This window comes from Artemia sp. Qi Xiang Cuo, chromosome 11, assembly GCF_049724085.1.
Source record: "Artemia sp. Qi Xiang Cuo chromosome 11, ASM4972408v1, whole genome shotgun sequence".
In the NCBI taxonomy this organism is placed as follows: domain Eukaryota; kingdom Metazoa; phylum Arthropoda; class Branchiopoda; order Anostraca; family Artemiidae; genus Artemia; species Artemia sp. Qi Xiang Cuo.
The window spans coordinates 4,995,724-5,016,323 of NC_142804.1; the positions used below are offsets into that span (position 1 = coordinate 4,995,724).

Genomic DNA, 20,600 nt, shown 5'->3' on the forward strand with positions numbered 1-20,600 from the left:
AGAAGACAAACGACAGCGAGAATCATATTGAATCGCAAATGAACATGATAGAAAACGGAATCTACGGTTAGCAGACAATCGACAGCGAGAATCACGGTGAATCGCAAACAAAAGTAATTCACAACGAAATTTACGCTTGAACGAAATGCAAAAACGATCATCACAATGAGTCACAAACAAAAATGATTTACAACGAAGTCTGTGGTTAGAAAACGAGCGACAGTAAGAGTCGCAATGAATTGCAAACGAAAATGACCTACAGCAAAATCTGCGGTTAGAAGACATGCGACAACGAGCATCGTCAATCAAACAGGGAGCCTTCGCAAAGTGGTCAAAATTACAATAGAGTGAAGGAACGTGTTATTTTAGCGCCACCCAGAAAAGGAGTAAGCAAAATTAATGCTGAGATTTCGATCACCTCCCAAGAAAATAAAAATCCTACAGAATAAATGATTCTGAGAATGATAAACAGAAAGGAGGAATTGAATTTATGCCATAGTTCCTTAACTCAATTGAAATTGCTGATTTGCCGCCCCATGACTAAAAACTAAAGAATAACACAATAATTATGCAAATGTGTAATTTGGATATTTCAGAAGGTATGTACAAAGGAACACGCCTGGTTGTTACTGAATTATGTAACAACGTAAAGAAAAATGATTACTGGGGGAAAAAATGGTGATAAGAAAATATATATTTTCAATTAAAAACAAGCATTACAAGAATGGGAAGTATAAATTGAATTTACACCAGAATTCCTTAATTCGACTGAAATTGCTGATTTGTCACCCCATGACTAAAAACTAAAGAATAACAAGATACTTATGGCAACGGATAATTTAGATATTCAGTGGGTGTGTGCGATTGAAAACTCCTGGTTGTTACTAAACTATGGGACAATGTAATTAAAACAAAAATTATTAATGGGGGAAAAGCTGGTGAAGAAGTTCACATTAATATGCGATTAGAAGACAAGCAATAGCGAGAACCACATAAATACGAGCGTGCCGCCTGCCGAGTAGCAGGGATCGAGCTAAGCTAGGTCTCCTGGTATCATAGTTTTATTTAAAAGCAAATATTAGAAGCAAAATATGGGAAACGTGTGGCTCTTTGTCCTAAAAGAAAAAAAAAATCAGAAAAAATGAATCTGGCAATCTTTTGAATGGAATGAAACTATTATTGGAAATTATATGAACATTATACGAAAATACTAATACTATGCATTTGTGTCTTTATAATAAGAAAATGCATATTTTTATTTAAAACAAACATTACAAGCAAAATAAGCCAAGTTCGCATGTTTTCGTCCTAAAAAAGAGAAAAAAAAATGTGAAAAATTGAATCTGGCAATCTTTCAGTGAAATCCATAATAAAACTACTGCTCAAAGCTTCCATTTTTGGTAATTTCAAGAATTATGCCTGCCTTTGTCTTCACTCCGATTGGTCAATCATAAATGTGACGCTTGATCGTTGAACATAGCCAAACTCACCAACTTACGTAAGGAATCCATAATTGGCTTTGTAGTCTACGTGATTTTCATATTATCCACAATTGTAGCTACGATATGACTCTGGCATAATGGAGAAGCATTACTATTACGCCCGAGTCACATTTATGAATGAAGTCTAAATTACGCGCGACTGCAGCACCAATCTTACTGAGTAGGTGAGCATAAGTACCTGTAGAAGACAGTTCTAGACACCAAGTAAAGCCTCCCATTTAAAGCAGTGGCGTAATTTCGTAAAATCCTAGGGGGGAGGGGAGTTGGAGCCAATTTTCCCCTATCAAGTGAAAATGACAGTGAAAACTGAAAAATGAGCCATATATTACCATAAAGGCAAAGATATTCTAAAGAATACTGACCTGTTTCAGCGAATACTGGAATTATGCAGGCAATTTTACTGAGTAGGTGAGCATAAGTACCTGTAGAAGACAGTTCTAGACACCAAGTAAAGCCTCCCATTTAAAGCAGTGGCGTAATTTCGTAAAATCCTAGGGGGGGGGGGGAGTTGGAGCCAATTTTCCCAAATCAAGTGAAAAGGACAGTGAAAACTGAAAAATGATCCATATATTACCATAAAGGCAAAGATATTCTAAAGAAAACTGACCTGCTTCAGCGAATACTGGAATTATGCAGGCTTATCTTAGTGTTGACAAGATTTTCTGCAGAAACTAAATTTCAGCTGGGGGGGGGGCAAACTGAGGTCTGGAGGGGGGGGACACTTAGGTTTGAGGGGGCAGCTGCCCACTGTCCCATAGCAAATTACGCCAATGATTTAAAGGCATAATTTCTTCTTTAGCTGTACTAAATCTTGCCTTTTTATCTCATTTAAGTTTTATTAACAGCCAATTATCCGTAAATGATTCCTTGGAAAATGTCTAGAAACCATTTCTGTGAAAACGGGTAAAATACTGATGCGCTAAGCCTGAAAAGGCATATCAACAATCTTGAAACCGTACAACAGGCACAAGACGCCTCAAATGAAAGTAAAATTGCTATTAAAACAAAACCAAACTCTAGAAAACTTTTACGGTCATCTACTTTGCCTGCCCACTCAACCACCAGCCCGATTCATCTTCGACTTCGATCGAACCGGATGCCTGGAAACGCCAGTAGTAAGTATCTATTGAATTCTAGCCGATTATGTTCCCTCCTATGTTATTTGCTTGGCCTATGTTCCTTCCATGCTATTCTATGTCCCTTCCATTGTTATTCAATGGGACCTCTACACTTGATTAAACAAGTTTTAAAACTATGTGGTATTTGCTTATGTCCTGTTAGTACCAGGCAAAACAAGTGGGGATTCCCCGCCTGTTCCTAAACATTGCAAAAAAAGATAACAGTATGAACGGGGGATTCCCCGCACAAATTTGTTTCAACTCCAAGTTTTTTTTCAACCAGACTGGTTTTTTGAAAGCATAGTGTGTACATGTGCGTAGGATTTGTTATTAAAAACTTGGACACTACAATCAGAATTTTTTGATCGACATTTAAAAAAGAGGTTATGAGATTTGTGAATTGGAATAAAAATTTTTAACTAGAAAGGCCTGAACAGTGTTTTGGGGGAGATGAGATGATTCTGTACTGTATGATACACATGTGATGTTTGGATAGTGTTGTCAGTTTAAAATAGTTTAACGTTCCCTTCGTTCCCTCATTTCTAACGACAGGGGAGGGGGGGGTCAATTTTGGAGGGAAAATCAAAAATACTCAGAATCGAAAATAAAGAGTGATCTGCCTCAAGGGGAAGACTCAGAGGCCCTTCGTTCCCCCATTTCTGAGGGCAGGGGAGGGGGGGGGGTCAATTTTGGAGGGAAAACAAAAAATACTCAGAATCGAAAATAAATGGGATCTGCCTGAAGGGGAAGGCTCAGAGGCCCTTCGTTCTCCCATTCCTGAGGGCAGGGGAGGGGAGAGGTCAATTTTGGAGGGAAAACCAAAAATACTCAGAATCGAAATTAAATGGTATCTGCCTCAAGGGGGAGGCTCAGAGGCCCTTCATTCCCCCATTTCTAAGGGCAGGGGGAGGGGAGTCAATTTTGGAGGGAAAACCAAAAATACTCAGAATCGAAAATAAATGGGATCTGCCTCAAGGGGAAGGCTCAGATTCTGAGAGCGGGGGAGGGGGGGGTTAATTTTGGAGGGACAACCAAAAATACTCAGAATCAAAAATAAATGGGAATCTGCCTCAAGGGCAAGGCTCAGAGGCCCCTCCATCCCCCATTTCTAAGGACAAGGGAGGGGGGGTCAATTTTGGAGGGAAAACCAAAAATACTCAGAATCGAAAATAAATGGGATCTGCCTAAAGGGGAAGGCTCAGAGGCCCCTCCATCTCCCATTTCTGAGGACAAGGGAGGGGCGGGGGTCAATTTTGGAGGTAAAACCAAAAATACTCAGAATCGAAAATAAATGGGATCTGCCTCAAGGGGAAGGCTCAGATTCTGAGGGCGGGGGGGGGGGGTTAATTTTGGTGGGAAAACCAAAAATACTCATAATCGAAAATAAATGGGAATCTGCCTCAAGGGCACGGCTCAGAGGCCCCTCCATCCCCCATTTCTGAGGACATGGGAGGGGAGGGGGTCAATTTTTGAGGGAAAACCAAAAATACTCAGAATCGAAAATAAATGGGATCTGCCTGAAGGGGAAGGCTCAGAGGCCCCTCCATCCCCCGTTTCTGAGGACAAGGGAGGGGAGGGGGTCAATTTTGGAGGGAAAACCAAAAATACTCAGAATCAAAAATAAATGGGATCTGCCTCAAGGGGAAGGCTCAGAGGCCCCTCCATCCCCCGTTTCTGAGGACAAGGGAGGGGAGGGGGTCAATTTTGGAGGGAAAACCACAAATACTCAGAATCGAAAATAAATGGGATCTGCCTCAAGGGGAAGGCTCAGATTCTGAGGGCGGGGGGAGGGGAGGTCAATTTTGGAGGAAAAACCAAAAATACTCAGAATCGAAAATAAATGGGAATCTGCCTCAAGGGCAAGGCTCAGAGGCCCCTCCTTCCTCCATTTTTGAGGGCAGGGGAGGGGGGGTCAATTTTGGAGGGAAAACCAAAAAATACTCAGAATCAAAAATAAACGGGATCTACCTCAAGGGCAAGGCTCAGAGGCCCCTCCTTCCCCCTCAGAAAAAGTTTTAACAAGAAATGTCTGAAAAGTATTTTTTTTGGGGGGGTGAGCGCGATGACAGAGTGGATGTCTTAGACTACTGATAGAACTGTACTGTGGTACGAATTGCTTGGGAAAAACCCAAATGAATTAGTTGAAAATCAAGTTTTAACAAGAAATGTCTGAAAAGTATTTTTTTTTGGGGGGTGGGAGGCAATGAAAGAGTGAATGTCTTAGACTAGTTATAGTGCTGTACTCTGGCATGAATTGCTTTCGAAAACCCGGATGAATTAGTTGAAATAAAGTTTTAACAAGAAATGTCTGAAAAGTATTTTTTGGGGGGGGGGGGCGATGAAGAGTGGAGGTCTTAGACTATTTATAGTGCTGTACTCTGGCATGAATTGCTTTCGAAAAACCCAAATGAATTAGTCGAAATAAAGTTTTAACAAGAAATGTCTGAAAAATTTTTTTTTTTTTGGGGGGGGGGGCGATGACAGAGTGGATGTCTTAGACTAGTTATAGTGCTGTACTCTGGCATGAATTGCTTTAAAACCCGGATGAATTAGTTGAAAATAAAGTTTTAACAAGAAATGTCTGAAAAGAATTTTTTTCTGGGGGGGGGGGGTGAGGGCGATGAGAGAGTGGATGTCTTAGACTAGTTATAGTGCTGTACTGTGGTACAAATTGCTTGTGAAAAGCCCGGATGAATTAGTTGAAAATAAAGTTTTAACAAGAAATGTCTGAAAAGTATTTTTGGGGGGGATGGGGCGATGACAAAGTGGATGTCTTAGACTAGTGATAGTGCTGTACTGTGGTACGAATTGCTTGTGAAAAACTCAAATGAATTAGTTGAAAATAAAGTTTTAACAAGAAATGTCTGAAAAGTATTTTTTTTTGGGGGGGGGGGCGGCAATGAAAGAGTGGATGTCTTAGACTGGTTATAGTGCTGTACTCTGGCATGAATTGCTTTCGAAAACCCGGATGAATTAGTTGAAATAAAGTTTTAACAAGAAATGTCTGAAAAGTATTTTTGGGGGGATGGGGGAGATGACAGAGTGGATGTCTTATACTATTTATAGTTCTGTACTCTGGCATGAATTGCTTTAGAAAACCCGGATGAATTAGTTTAAATAAAGTTTTAACAAGAAATTTCTGAAAAGTATTTTTTTGGGGGGTGGGGGCGATGACAGAGGGGATGTCTTAGACTAGTTATAGTGCTATACTCTGGCATGAATTGCTTGAGAAAAACCCTGATGAATTAGTTGAAAATAAAGTTTTCACAAGAAATGGCTGAAAAGTATTTTTTGGGGGATGGAGCAATGACATAGTGGACGTCTTAGACTAGTTATAGTTCTGTACTCTGGCATGAATTGCATTCAAAAACCCGGATTAATTATTTGAAAATAAAGTTTTAACAAGAAATGTCTGAAAAGTATTTTTAGTGGGGTGGGGCGAAGACAGAGTGGATGTCTTAGACTAGTTATTGTGCTTTACTCTGGAATTAATTTCATTCTAAAACCCGTAGTAATTATTTTAAAATAAATTTTTAAAAAGAAATGTCTTAAAAGTGTTTTTTTGGTTAAACACAATTGGCTGAAATAAAAGCGGAACTTTTAAAATCACAACTAAAGACCATTAAATAATTCCTTTGTTTTTTTTGTTTTTTTTAAACAAGATTGGCTGAAATAAAAGCAGAATTTTTAAAATCACAACAACTAAAGGTCAGTAAATAATTCCTTTGTTGTTTTTTTTGTTGAACCCGAGCTATTGTAGAAAATAATTTCAAAGTACCAATTCACATTATAGTTACGCTATTATAGAAAATAATTTCGAAGTACCAAGTCACATTATACTTGCGATATCGTAGAAAATAATTTCAAAGTACCAAGTCGCATGATAGTTACTTTATTATAGAAAATAATTTCAAAAGTACCAAGTCACATTATAGTTTCTCTATTATAGAAAATAATTTCCAAGTACCAAGTCACATGATAGTTACGCTTTTGTAGAAAATCATTTCAAAGTACCAAGTCACTTTATAGTTACACTATTATAGAAAATAATTTCAAAGGTCCAACTCACATGATAGTTACTCTATAATAGAAAATAATTTCAAAGTACCATGTCATACGATATTTACGATCTTATAAAAAATAGTTTCAAAGTACCATGTCAAATTATAGATATGGTTTTGTAGAAAATAATTTCAAAGTACAAAATCAAATGATAATTACGATTTTGCAGAAAATAATTTCTTCGAACAAAGTTAAATTATAGTTAATCTAATTTATAATATAATTTCAAAGTAACCAGTTACAAGATAGATATGCTATTGTAGAAAATAAGTACAAAGCACCAAGTCATAATATATTTAAAATTTTATGGAAAATAATTTCAATGTCCCATGTCACAGTATAGTTATACTTTTATAGAAAATTATTTAAAAGTACCAAGTGAAATGATAGTTGCACTTTTATAGAAAATGATTTCGAAGTACCAAGTCACATGATAGTTAAGCTACCGTAAAAAATAATTTCAAAGTACCAAGTCACATGATAGTTACGCTTTTGTAGAAAATAATTTCAAAGTACCATGTCACATGATAGTTACGCTTTTGTAGAAAATAATTTCAAAGTACCAAGTCAAATTATAGTTACACTATTTTAGAAAATAATTTCAAAGTACCAAGTCACATGATAGTTACGCTATTATAAAAAATAATTTCAAAGTACCATGTCACATGATAGTTACACTTTTGTAGAAAATAATTTCAAAATACCAAGTCACATGATAGTTACGCTATTGTAGAAAATAATTTCAAAGTACCAAGTCACATTATAGTTAGGCTTTTATATAAAATAATTTCAAAGTAACAAGTCACATGAAAGTTACGCTATTGTAGAAAATAACTTCAAAGAACCAAGTCACATGATAATTACGCTTATATGGAAAATAATTTCAAAGTATAGAGTCACATGATAGTTAAGTTATTGTAGAAAATAATTTCAAAGTACCAAGTCACATGATAGTTACGCTTTTGTAGAAAATAATTTCAAAGTACCAAGTCACATTATAGTTACGTTATTATAGAAAATAATTTCAAAGTACCAAGTCACATGATAGTTAAGCTATTGTAGAAAATAATTTCAAAGTACCAAGTCACATGATACTTACGCTGTTGTAGAAAATACTTTCAAAGTACCAAGTCACATGATAGTTGCGCTATTATAGAAAATAATTTCAAAGTACCAAGTCACATGATAGTTACGCTATTATAGAAAATAATTTCAAAGTACCAAGATACAGGATAGTTAATATATTATATACAATAATTTCAAAGTAACAACTCACAGGATAGTTAAGCTATTTTAGAAAATATTTTCAAATTACAAAGTCACATGATAGTTACGCTCTTGTAGAAAATAATTTCAAAGAACCAACTCACATGTTAGTTACGCTATTATAGAAAAAATTTCAAAGTACCAAGTCACAGGATAGTTACGCTATTATAGAAAATAATTTCAAAGTACCAAGTCACATGATAGTTACGCTATTATAGAAAATAATTTCAAAGTACCAAGTCACATGATAGTTACGCTTTTGTAGAAAATAATTTCAAAGTAGCAAGTCACATGATAGTTACGTTATTATAGAAAATAATTTCAAAGTACCAAGTCGCATGATAGTTGCGCTATTGTAGAAAATAATTTCAAAGTACCAAGTTACATGATAGTTACGCTTTTGTAGAAAATAATTTCAAAGTACCAAGTCACATGATAGTTACGCTATTGTAGAAAATAATTTCAAAGGACCAAATCACTTGAAAGTTACTCTATTTTGTAAAATTATTTCAAAGGAACAAGTCAACTGAGTGTGTATCTGTTAGATAATATTTGTAAATTAGAAACAGACACATTAGTTACTCTCTATTATAATAGAATATAAAAGTAAACCGACTAAAGATAGTTAAGCGATCATATACAAATTAATAACATAAAAAAGCTACTAAAGAGTTTAGATCTGGCAGAAAATACTTTAAAAATAACAATGTGTTTGATATTTAAATTGTTATAGAAAATAATATTAAATTACCAAGTTACAAGAAATTTACATTTTAATAGAAAATAAATCTAATGTACCAGGTCACAGAGTAGTTACTCTATTGTAGAAAATAATTTCAAAGTACCAAGTTTGAAATTATTTTCTACAATAGCGTAACTATCATGTGACTTGGTACTTTGAAATTTTTTTCTATAATAGCGTAACTATCATGTGACTTGGTATTTTGAAATGATTTTCTATAATAACATAACTTTCATGTGACTTGGTACTTTTAAATTATTTTCTACAATAGCGTAACTATCATGTGACTTGGTACTTTGATATTATTTTCTATAATAGCGTAACTATCATGTGACTTGGTACTTTGAAATTATTTTCTACAATAGCGTAACTATCATGTGACTTGGTATTTTTAAATTATTTTCTACAAAAGCGTAACTATTATGTGACATGGTACTTTGAAATTATTTTCTACAAAAGCTTAACTATCATGTGACTTGGTACTTTGAAACTATTTTCTACAAAAGCGTAACTATAATGTGACTTGGTACTTTGAAATTATTTTCTATAATAGCGTAACTATCACGTGAGATGGTACTTTGAAATTATTTTCTATCATAGCGTAACTATCATGTAACTTGGTACTTTGAAATTATTTTCTATAATAGCGTAACTATCATGTGACTTGGTACTTTGAAATTATTTTCTACAAAAGCGTAACTATCATGTGACTTGGTACTTTGAAATTATTTTCTACAATAGCGTAACTATCATGTGACTTGGTACTTTGAAATTATTTTCTAAAATAGCGTAACTATCATGTTACTTGGTACTTTGAAATTATTTTCTATAATAGCGTAACTATCATGTGACTTGGTACTTTGAAATTATTTTCTATAATAGCGTAACTATCATGTGACTTGGTACTTTAAAATTATTTTCTATAATAGCGTAACTATCATGTGACTCGGTACTTTGAAATTATTTTCTAAAAAAGCGTAACTATCATGTGACATGGTACTGTGAAATTATTTTCTACAATAGCGTAACTATCAAGTGACATGGTACTTTGAAATTATTTTCTAACATATCGTAACTATAATGTGACTTGGTACTTTGAAATTACTTTCTACAATAGTGTAACTATACTGTGACTTGTTACTTTTAAAGTATTTTCTATAAAATCGTAACTATAATTTCCGTTGGTACTTCGAAATTATTTTCTATATTAACGTAACTATATTTGGACTTGGTACTTTGATATTATTTTCTACAAAAGCGTAACTATCCTGTGACTTGGTGCTTTGAAATTATTTTCTACAAAAGTGTAACTATCATGTGACTTGGTACTTTGAAATTATTTTATACAATAGCGTAACTATAATGTGACTTGGTACTTTAAAATTATTTTCTATAATAGCGTAACTATCATGTGAGTTGGTACTTTGAAATTATTTTCTAAATTAGTTTAACTATCATTTTACTTGTTAATTTGATATTATTTTCTATAATAGCGTAACTATTATTTGACTTGGTACTTTTAAATTATTTTTTATGATAGCGTAACTATCATATAACTTGGTGCTTTGAAATTATTTTCTAAATTATCTTAACTATAATGTGAGTTGGTACTTTGAAATTCTTTTCTAAAAAAGCGTAACTATCATGTGACTTGGTACTTTTAATTTATATTCTTTAATAACGTAACTATCATGTGACTTGGTCCTTTGAAATTATTTTCTACATGAGCATAACTATCATGTGACTTGGTTCTTTGAAATTATTTTCTATAATAGCGTAACTATCATGTGACTTGGTAGTTTGAAATTATTTTATATAATAGCGTAACTATTATGTGACTTGGTACTTTGAAATTATTTTCTACAAAAGCGTAACTATCATGTGACTTGGTACTTTGAAATTATTTTCTACAATAGCGTAACTATCATGTGATTTGGTAATTTGATATTATTTTCTAAGAGATCTTAACTTTAATGTGACTTTGTACTTCGTAATTATTTTATAAAATAGCGGAAATATAATATCAGTTGTTCCTTTGATATTATAAAATTTTAACTATCATGTTATTTGGTACTTTGAAATTATTTTCTACAAAAGCGTAACTATCATGTGACTTGGTACTTTGAACTTATTTTCTACAAAAGCGTAACTATCATGTGACTTGGTACTTTGAAATTATTTTCTACGATAGCGTAACTATAATGTGACTTGGTACTTTGAAATTATTTTCTATAAAAGCGTAACTATTATGTGACCTGGTACTTTGAAATTCTTTTATATTATATCGTCATTATCTTGTGACCTGGTACTTTTAATTTATTTTCTACAATAGCGTAACTATAATTTGACTTGGTACTTTGAAATTATTTTCTATAATAGTGTAACTATCATGTGACTTGGTACTTTGAAATTATTTTCTACAAAATCGTAACTATAATGTGACTTGGTACTTTGAAATTATTTTATGCAATAGCGTAACTATCATGAGACATGGTACTTTGATATTCTTTTCCGTAATAGTGTAACTATCATGTGACTTTGTACTTTGAAACTATTTTATACAAGAGCTTAACTATAATGTGACTTGATATTTTGAAATTGTTTTCTACAATAGCGTAACTATCATGGGACTTGGTACTTTGAAATTATTTTCTACAATAGCTCGTGATTAACAAAAAAAAAACAACAAAGGAATTATTTTCTGACCTTTAGTTGTTGTGATTTTAAAAGTTCCGCTTTTATTTCAGCCAATTGTGTTTAACAAAAACAAAAAAAAACAAAGGAATTATTTACTGACCTTGAGTTGTGATTTTAAGAGTTCCGCTTTTATTTCAGCCAATTGTGTTTAACAAAAAAAAAAAAAAACTTTTCAGAAATTTATTTTTAAAACTTTATTTTAAACTAATTAATCCGGGTTTTCGAAAGCAATTCATGCCAGAGTACAGCACTAGAACTAGTCTAAGACATCCACTCTGTCTTCGCCCCACCCCCCAAAAAAAATTTTCAGACATTTCTTGTTAAAACTTTATTTTAAACTAATTCATCCGGGTTTTTGAATGCAATTCATGCCAGAGTACAGCCCTATAACTAGTCTAAGACGTCCACTATGTCATTGCTCAATCCCCCAAAAAATATTTTTCAGCCATTTCTTGTTAAAACCTTATTTTCAACTAATTCCTCCGTGTTTTTCTCAAGCAATTCATGCCAGAGTACAGCACTATAACTAGTCTAAGCCATCCCCTCTGTCATCGCCCCCACCCCCAAAAAATACTTTTCAGACATTTCTTGTTAAAACTTTATTTCAACTAATTCATCGAGGTTTTCGAAAGCAATTCATGCCAGAGTACAGCACTATAACTAGTCTAAGACATCCACTCTGTCATCGCCCCCATCCCCCAAAAAAATACTTTTCAGACATTTCTTGTTAAAACTTTATTTCAACTAATTCATCCGGGTTTTCGAAAGCAATTCATGCCAGAGTACAGCTCTATAACTAGTCTAAGACATCCACTCTGTAATCGCCTCCCACCCCCCCCCCCCAAAAAAAAAATACTTTTCAGACATTTCTTGTTAAAACTTTATTTTCAACTAATTCATTTGAGTTTTTCACAAGCAATTCGTACCACAGTACAGCACTATCACTAGTCTAAGACATCCACTTTGTCATCGCCCCATCCCCCCAAAAAATACTTTTCAGAAATTTCTTGTTAAAACTTTATTTTCAACTAATTCATCCGGGCTTTTCACAAGCAATTCTTACCACAGTACAGCACTATAACTAGTCTAAGACATCCACTCTGTCATCGCCCTCACCCCCCCCCAAAAAAAAAAATACTTTTCAGACATTTCTTGTTAAAACTTTATTTTCAACTAATTCATCCGGGTTTTCGAAAGCAATTCATGCCAGAGTACAGCACTATAACTAGTCTAAGACATCCATTCTGTCATCGCCCCAACCCCCCCCCCCCAAAAAAAAATTTTTTTTCAGACATTTCTTGTTAAAACTTTATTTCAACTAATTCATTCGGGTTTTTCGAAAGCAAATCATGCCACAGTACAGCACTATAACTAGTCTAAGACATCCACTCTGTCATCGCCCCCACCCTCCCAAAAAAATACTTTTCAGACATTTCTTGTTAAAACTTTATTTCAACTAATTCATCCGGGTTTTCGAAAGCAATTCATGCCAGAGTACAGCACTATAACTAGTCTAAGACATTCACTCTGTCATCGCCTCCCACCCCCCCAAAAAAAAAATACTTTTCAGACATTTCTTGTTAAAACTTTATTTTCAACTAATTCATTTGGGTTTTTCACAAGCAATTCGTACCACAGTACAGCACTATCACTAGTCTAAGACATCCACTCTGTCATCGCCCTCACCCCCCAAAAAAAAATACTTTTAAGACATTTCTTGTTAAAACTTTTTCTGAGGGGGAAGGAGGGGCCTCTAAGCCTTGCCCTTAAGGTAGATCCAGTTTATTTTCGAGTCTGAGTATTTTTTAGTTTTCCTTCCAAAATTGACCCCCCCCCTCCCCTACCCTCATAAAAGGGGGATGGAGGGGCCTCTTAGCCTTCCCCTTGAGGCAGATTCCCATTTATTTTCGATTCTGAGTATTTCTGGTTTTCCCTCCAAAATTGACCCCCCCTCCCCCCGCCCTCAGAATCTGAGCCTTCCCCTTGAGGCAGATCCCATTTATTTTCGATTCTGAGTATTTTTGGTTGTCCCTCCAAAATTGACCCCCTCCCCTACCTTGTCCTCATAAATGGGGGATGGAGGGGCCTCTGAGCCTTCCCCTTGAGGCAGAGCCCATTTATTTTCGATTCTGAGTATTTTTGGTTTTCCCTCAAAAATTGACCCCCGCCCCTCCCTTGTCCTCAAAAATGGGGGATGGAGGGGCCTGAGCCTTGCCCTTGAGACAGATTCCCATTTTTTTTCGATTCAGAGTATTTTGGGTTTTCCCTCCAAAATTAACCCCCCCCCCGCCCTCAGAATCTGAGCCTTCCCCTTGAGGCAGATCCCATTTATTTTCGATTCTGAGTATTTTTGGTTTTCCCTCCAAAATTGACCCCCTCCCCTCCCTTTTCCTCAGAAATGGGGGATGGAGGGGCCTCTGAGCCTTGCCCTTGAGGCAGATCCCATTTATTTTCGATTCTGAGTATTTTTGGTTTTCTCTCCAAAATTGACACCCTCCCCTCCATTGTCCTCAGAAATGAGGGATGGAGGGGCCTCTGAGCCTTCCCCTTGAGGCAGATCCCATTTATTTTTGATTCTGAGTATTTTTGGTTTTCCCTCCAAAATTAACCCCCCTCCCCCGCTCTCAGAATCTGAGCCTTCCCTTGAGGCAGATCCCATTTATTTTCGATTCTGAGTATTTTTGGTTTTCCCTCCAAAATTGACTCCCCCCTGCCCTTAGAAATGGGGGAATGAAGGGCCTCTGAGCCTCCCCTTGAGGCAGATCCCATTTATTTTCGATTCTGATTATTTTTGGTTTTCCCTCCAAAATTGACCCCCCCTCCCCTGCCGTTGGAAATGGGGGAACGAAGCGAACGTTAAACTATTTTAAACTGACAACACTATCCAAACATCACATGCGTATTATAAAGTACAGAATCCTCCCATCTCCCCCAAAACACTTTTCAGGCATTTCTAGTTAAAAATTTTTATTCCAATTCGCAAATCTCATTACCCCTTTTTAAATGTCGATCAAACAATTCTGATTGTAGTGTCCAAGTTTTTAATAACAAAGCCTACTCACATGTACACATAATGCTTTCCAAAAACCAGTCTGGCTGAAAAAAAACTTGGAGTTGAAACAAATTTGTGCGGGGAATCCCTCCGTTCATACTGTTATCTTTTTTTGCAATGTTTAGGAACAGGCGGGGAATCCCCACTCGTTTGGAATGGTACCAACAGGACATAAGCAAATAGCACGTAGTTTCATGACGTGTTTAATCAAGTGTAGAGGTCCTATTGAATAACAATGGAAGGGACATTGAATAGCATGGAAGGAACATAGGCCAAGCAAATAACATAGGAGGGAACATAATCGGCTGGAATTCAATAGATACTTACTACTAACGCCTAACAGATAGACCATAAATATGATGGGCGGACGTCATCTGTGGTCGATTCACTACCAGAAACATCGACCCCAATGAAGCTCCAATCCTTGCCCAGGACAGAACACACTGGAGACAGCTAATGGCGCTAACGTCTGGTCCCCTCTACGCTGGCAACGTTGCCGAGCAAGAGCTTTAAGTCGAGTTAGTCAAACTAGAGACGTAATAAATAAAGAATTTTCGTCGAAATCTTTCCGAAATAGTTTCTAGAAGAAAAAAGCAACAGAAGGTCAGCTTTTGGAGTAAATATACCGATGTGTTTTAAATCGGAAAAAATCTGATGAAGGTGACGTCACAAATAAATGGTTCACTACATTATTTCCACCGTTCTTCCTGGAAGAAGAAACAACAACAAAAAATATCAAAAAAATGTGTATAAGTATTCCCCTGACCAATGCCAACTTTAGAGAAAAATACTATAGAAGCTCATAAATAATCTAATCTAGAGTTGGCATGAGATACGTTTAGACCTAAAGAATCTTCAGCATTTTGACCAAAACATGTACAAATGAGTACGGCAATGAATCGTTTTGTAAGGGAATCGGAAAACAAGAATTTTCAAGTTTCCAAAAAAAAACTACAGAGAAACACAAAACAGAATCTTCGCAAACAGTAGCCTTCAACTAGACAAGATTAAATTCTACGGATTTGACATGGACTACACAATCGTAGAATATATAGCTCCAGAGTTTGATACCCTTTGCTTCAACTTACTAAAGGAGAGATTAGTCTCAGTTGGCTCTCCGCCAGAAGTTATGAAATTTGAGTATGATTCATCGTTTGCCGTTAGGGGCTTGTGGTTTGATAACTCGTATGGGAATCTACTTAAAGTGGATGCTTATGGCAATATTCTCGTCTGTGTTCATGGATTCAAATTTTTGAACCAAACAGACATAGATGGTATGTATCCGAATGGCTGTATTCAGCTTGACAAGTCTCGGGTCTGTGTTCTAGATTCAATGTTCAGCCTCCCAGAAATATATATGCTAGCCACTCTGATTGATTTGTATATTCTTGTGATGAATACAAACAAGACCTTCATGGTCTTCGAATTGGAGATTCATTCCTATCCTACAAAACCATTTTTCAAGATGTTAGATCAAATCTAGACTGGATCCACAGAGAAGGTGACTTGAAAAGGCAAATCCTAGGTGACTTAGCTCACTATATTCGGAAAGACAATCGACTGGATGTACTATTTCGTCGACTGAAAGATAACGGAGCTACTATTTTTCTATTAACAAATTCCGACTATTGGTATACCAATTCAGTTATGTCTTTTCTTTTGGGATCAAACAAAAAAGGCTGGAAAGAGTATTTTGACTACATAATAGTGGATTCAAGGAAGCCTCTTTTCTTCGGTGAGGGATCAGCCCTGAAACGAGTGGATGAAGTGACAGGTGCCCTTGAGATTGGCACTCATTCGGGACCACCGATTAAGGTGCAAATATACTCCGGAGGATCCTGTGGTTTGATATCGGACAAAATAGGAGCAAAAGGAAAAGATATTCTGCACTGTGGTGATCATATATTTGCTGATATCCTAAAATCTAAAAAGATCAGCGGCTGGCGTACGTTTTTAGTTGTCCCAGAACTTAACCATGAATTGCATATCTGGAGAAATAAGAAAAACTTGTGTCAAAAGCTTCAGGCTCTTCAAAGCTTCACGCTTGGAAACACGTACAGGTATTCAGACAAAAGTAGTATTCAAAATGTTATTCACAACCGTGATCTATGAATTGGACATTGCCTACGGTAAACTCGGAGGCCTTCTTGCATCCTACGGTAACCTCGGAGGCCTTCTTAGGTCAGATTCTCGCCATATATTCTACAGCAGCCAGTTGGCTCATTACGCAGATATTTATGCAGCTACAATACTAAATTTGCTGTATTACCCGTTAAATTATATGTTCCGAGCTCCTGCTATGCTTTTACCGCTTGAAACAACAGAGGAAGAGGAAGATTCTGGGTGACATCCCTCCTCCGGCCCTCTAAGAAACTTTATTCCGAAAATTCAGGCTCCCGTCATCATTCTACAGTGGTCAGTTGGTTCGTTGCGCTGGTTTTTATGCAGCTCCTTTTCTAAAATTGCTGGATCACTCCTTTAGTTATGTTCAGAGCTTATGGTATGCTTTTAATGCACAAAACAAGAGTGGAAGATCAACAGAATTAAGATGATCGTCATCACAGTACTACAGACAATTTTGATGCCATTCGTAGCTTGTAGTTTGATACTCCTCAGCCCTCCATCCAAAAATTTAGTTTAAAAATTTTGGTTCTTGTTAATATACTAAATTTTGTTGACCATCATGGTTGCAGTGATAGCTGCAATCTAGTAAAGAACGGACCACAGTACATAGTAAGTATTTTTTTGAAGACCACACTGCCTTCTTGTGACAACAAATAAAAGTTCAAAAAGGGATAATTCCTTTTATTAGACAGTGAAAAACAGATACAAAAAGCTTCGAATATTTTGACCATAATCGTTAGTGATCATCATCAGCAGATCAACTAAAGTGTTACAATTAAAACAAACTGTATTTATACAGAATAAAATCATTACTTCCCGGTCACAGATAGTTTCCAGTTCATTGGCTGAGAGAGTTCACCAAAGTCTTGAGTTCTTTAATATTGCCTAAACATAAGTTGAAGTTATTACCTAAATACAAGTTGAATCACTGATGTATGTGGTCGGAATATCCAGAACTTTTTGTAGTTGTTCTTCACTGTCTGATAAAAGGACATATCCCTACTTGAACTTTCATTTGTAAGTCCATAGTAACCAAAAATTTTTAAAAGTACGTTAAAATATATCTAGTGAGGAAAAATTGCTATTTGTAGCAGATTCATGAATGTTGACTATTATTTTGATTTTTCTTAATAGTAAAACGTTATTTTGAAAACAAATTTTTGGGGTTCAGAAAAAAAAAGAGCCTTAAATCCCAAAAAATGGTGCGAGATTGAAACACCATTGAAATCTCCATTGTCAAAAACCCCATACAGGAAATTTACAGCCCCTCATTTTGAACAACAAGAAACATAAAGATCAAAGATCGTAAAGAATACGGTACTGGATTTTATAGTCCCTATCCGCGGTGCTAATCTTAGTTTCATGGCCCTCAACCAGGAGGTGAAAAAGGGGGGAGGGCACCAATATTGTGCTTTCGCACACCCTTCCTGCTTTAAACACTGCAGTTTAAAATATTACTAGAAAAAAGAGGTTCACGGATCACCCAACGTTACTGAGGATGAGTAAACGTCATTGGTCGTACCTTATTTTACGAAGCAATTTTGTCTGCTGAATTTTGTTTTTATGTCCTCTGCACTTTAAAATTCAATTAGATAGCTTCTAAGTTAAGTTTCAAGTTAGATAGCTTCTTTTTGGTTATTAATAATTTGACAAGAAATAATTATTTGCTCTTAGTTTAGAAATGCTTAATAAACTCTAACTTTGTATTTGGAAACGGCCATAGACTGACATTTTCACAGTGAAATACAGGAAAACCCCTTCAGCCTTTTCGTAGGTAGAGCTTAGCAAGGAACTACCCAATTTATTGAAGTTATTGGTCTTTACTAGAAAGATAAAAAAGTGCATAAAAAATCGATTTGGTTTCATTGTAATGTTAGATTCTCTTTATTCTGTAGATTTAAACTTTTACCATGTAAAAGCTAAAGCACACAGGTAAAAGTTCCGACCTTTTTTAAGCTGCAACCACAGGCAAAAAGTTTATAAAACAGAGGTCATACTGGCACATCCTGCAACGCTATTAAAAGAGGTCAGATATTAGGTGTGCCTTGAAGCTATTCGTGATAATGGTACTCTGTACTGGGAGACAGTTTTGCCATGCTTAATTGTACAATTTGTTAAACAATCGATTCATGTTTATTAAATGACCATATGATTAAACTGATCAGTAACTACAAAACGAATATTATTATGTCGTATTATTTTTGATTCTCTTGAATTTATTTTTTAAAGATAAAACATTTTCGTAATAAACTTACTTTTATCAGGAAGCATTCATGAAAATATTTTTAATAGAAAAAGAAGGCAGGCAAGCACAAGCAACAAATTTTGGTTAACAAACAATAGCTCATTTGGACATCCATAATATATACCCTTTGTCTGTTGCTGGAGTCTAGTACAGTATAGAGCAAGCAACACCCATAATCTTGTTGAAGCTATTGTCTATGCAAATACAATTTTAAAAATGAACTTTTACTACAAAAATTTCCAATAAGATAAACCTATATGGCAGTTATCCTTCCCGAATTAGCTTTGAACAACAAATTCGTGTCAACAGTTTGTTTCTTATTAAAAACACGTTCTAAGTTTTTGGTTACTATGGGTAACAGTTTGCTCTTTACTAGGTTACAGCTAATGCTGAAACAAAAACGGGACAGATCAGTGCTAAACCTACAAATTTGTCTCATTTGACAGTAGCTTCCATTATTGGAAGAATTTTAAACATAGTTTAAGCAAAATTTGGTTGCCTTGATAAAAAAGGAACAGTCATAGGCCTATGTTGTTTTATTTGAAAATAAAATTTATGTAAAACCTAATCACACACAAGCCTAAAATGTAAATTGGTCAATAAAAAAAAAAAATAAACATAATACAAATAAATATGTAAACAAGTATTATTAAATTAAATATAGCCTAGTTCTCCTAGTTATCAATAATTAAATATAGCTGAATTGACTCTACCTAGTTCACAATCAAGTGGACAATTTAGTAAGTTTACCTAAATTATTTACAACATTATCCACAGCAGTGACTATGAAGCCCAAACTTTCAATTTGAGTGTTTAACATCTGGAAAGCATTCCTCCTCCTTTCACTCTCTCTTCCTATTTCTTCAATTCCTTCTTCTATATCCTAAGAAAAATAAAACTAATACAGACAGGTGCAGAGGTGTATAGGCAGCATAAATTTGGTCACAACGACCCCTCTCCCCAGAAAGGTCATAGCCCAAAGTGTCCTTTTTACTATCTATGGGATGGCCAAGTAGCAACAACTCTGCCAAAAACGGGAAAAAAATTCGTAATAGCAGTTATTCAAATGGTGTGAAGTATGTTTTTCTTTCCTGCTTGACAAGTGTGTAGTGAGTATCATAGGCAGCAGGCTAGCGCTGCCTATGTAAAGAACAAAGTGGGCACAATGTGTTTTTTTTTCACCTGGGCACTTAATATTGAAGGAGTTGTCGTAGAAACTTCGAAAAGGACTCATTCGATTGGAAATTTGAGTGGCTAGTGCCCTTTTTAATAGTCGAAAGTGATTGGAGGGCAACTAGCCCCCCCCCCTCACATCCATCATTCCCCAAACACATCAAATAAAAATTTTGAGAAAGCCATTTTGTTCAGCATAGTTGATTTCCAGATAGAAAATATGTTTTTGAGGAGAACACTCCCCCAAAATCCTTGAGACAAGGGTTTTAAGTTATGCCCTCAGGGCATATAAGACAATGTTGGCACAATGTACTATTTATTATTTTTTTCCTTTAGAGCAGGGCACTTCATATGGAAGGAGTCGTCGTAGAAACTTCAAAATGGGCTCTTTTGATTGGAAATTGAGAGTTCTAGTGCCCTTTTGAATAATCAAAAGTAATTGGAGGGCAACTAGCACCCCCTCACGCCCATCATTCCCCCAAACACATCCAATCAAAATTTTGAGATAGCCATTTTGTTCAGCATAGTTGATTTCCAGATAGAAAACTGCTAGCCAAATACTGCTTTAGTTATGATTAAAAAAATGAATGAATGAAAAAATGTAGGCTTATAAAACAAT

At 35.5% G+C, this 20,600-nt stretch overlaps 2 protein-coding genes across 2 annotated transcripts in view; one reads left to right on the top strand and one right to left on the bottom strand.

Annotated features, from left to right (window-relative positions):
* Dysb (dystrobrevin binding protein dysbindin) overlaps positions 1–20,600 on the bottom strand; it is a 59,282-nt gene that overhangs the window by 31,987 nt on the left and 6,695 nt on the right. Inside the window, exon 2 of the mRNA XM_089097041.1 lies at positions 19,559–19,691. Coding sequence (XP_088953167.1) covers positions 19,559–19,691 — 133 coding nt within the window. The remainder of the gene's footprint in view (positions 1–19,558; positions 19,692–20,600) is intronic.
* LOC148946562 (cytosolic purine 5'-nucleotidase-like) lies at positions 569–16,786 on the top strand. Its single transcript, XM_089097105.1, has 4 exons — positions 569–599; positions 15,351–15,713; positions 15,848–16,384; positions 16,500–16,786. Exons 1-4 carry the CDS (start codon positions 569–571, stop codon positions 16,784–16,786), a joined length of 1,218 nt encoding a protein of 405 aa, XP_088953231.1.

Bases quoted from the DNA above. Each gene is read 5' to 3' on its own strand.
- LOC148946562 (XM_089097105.1), top strand. From the start codon at position 569: ATGCAAATGTGTAATTTGGATATTTCAGAAG. The intron at 600-15,350 runs GTATGTACAAAG...TCGTTTTGTAAG, and splicing joins TAATTTGGATATTTCAGAAG to GGAATCGGAAAACAAGAATT. The intron at 16,385-16,499 runs GTACGTTTTTAG...AAACACGTACAG, and splicing joins TAAAAAGATCAGCGGCTGGC to GTATTCAGACAAAAGTAGTA.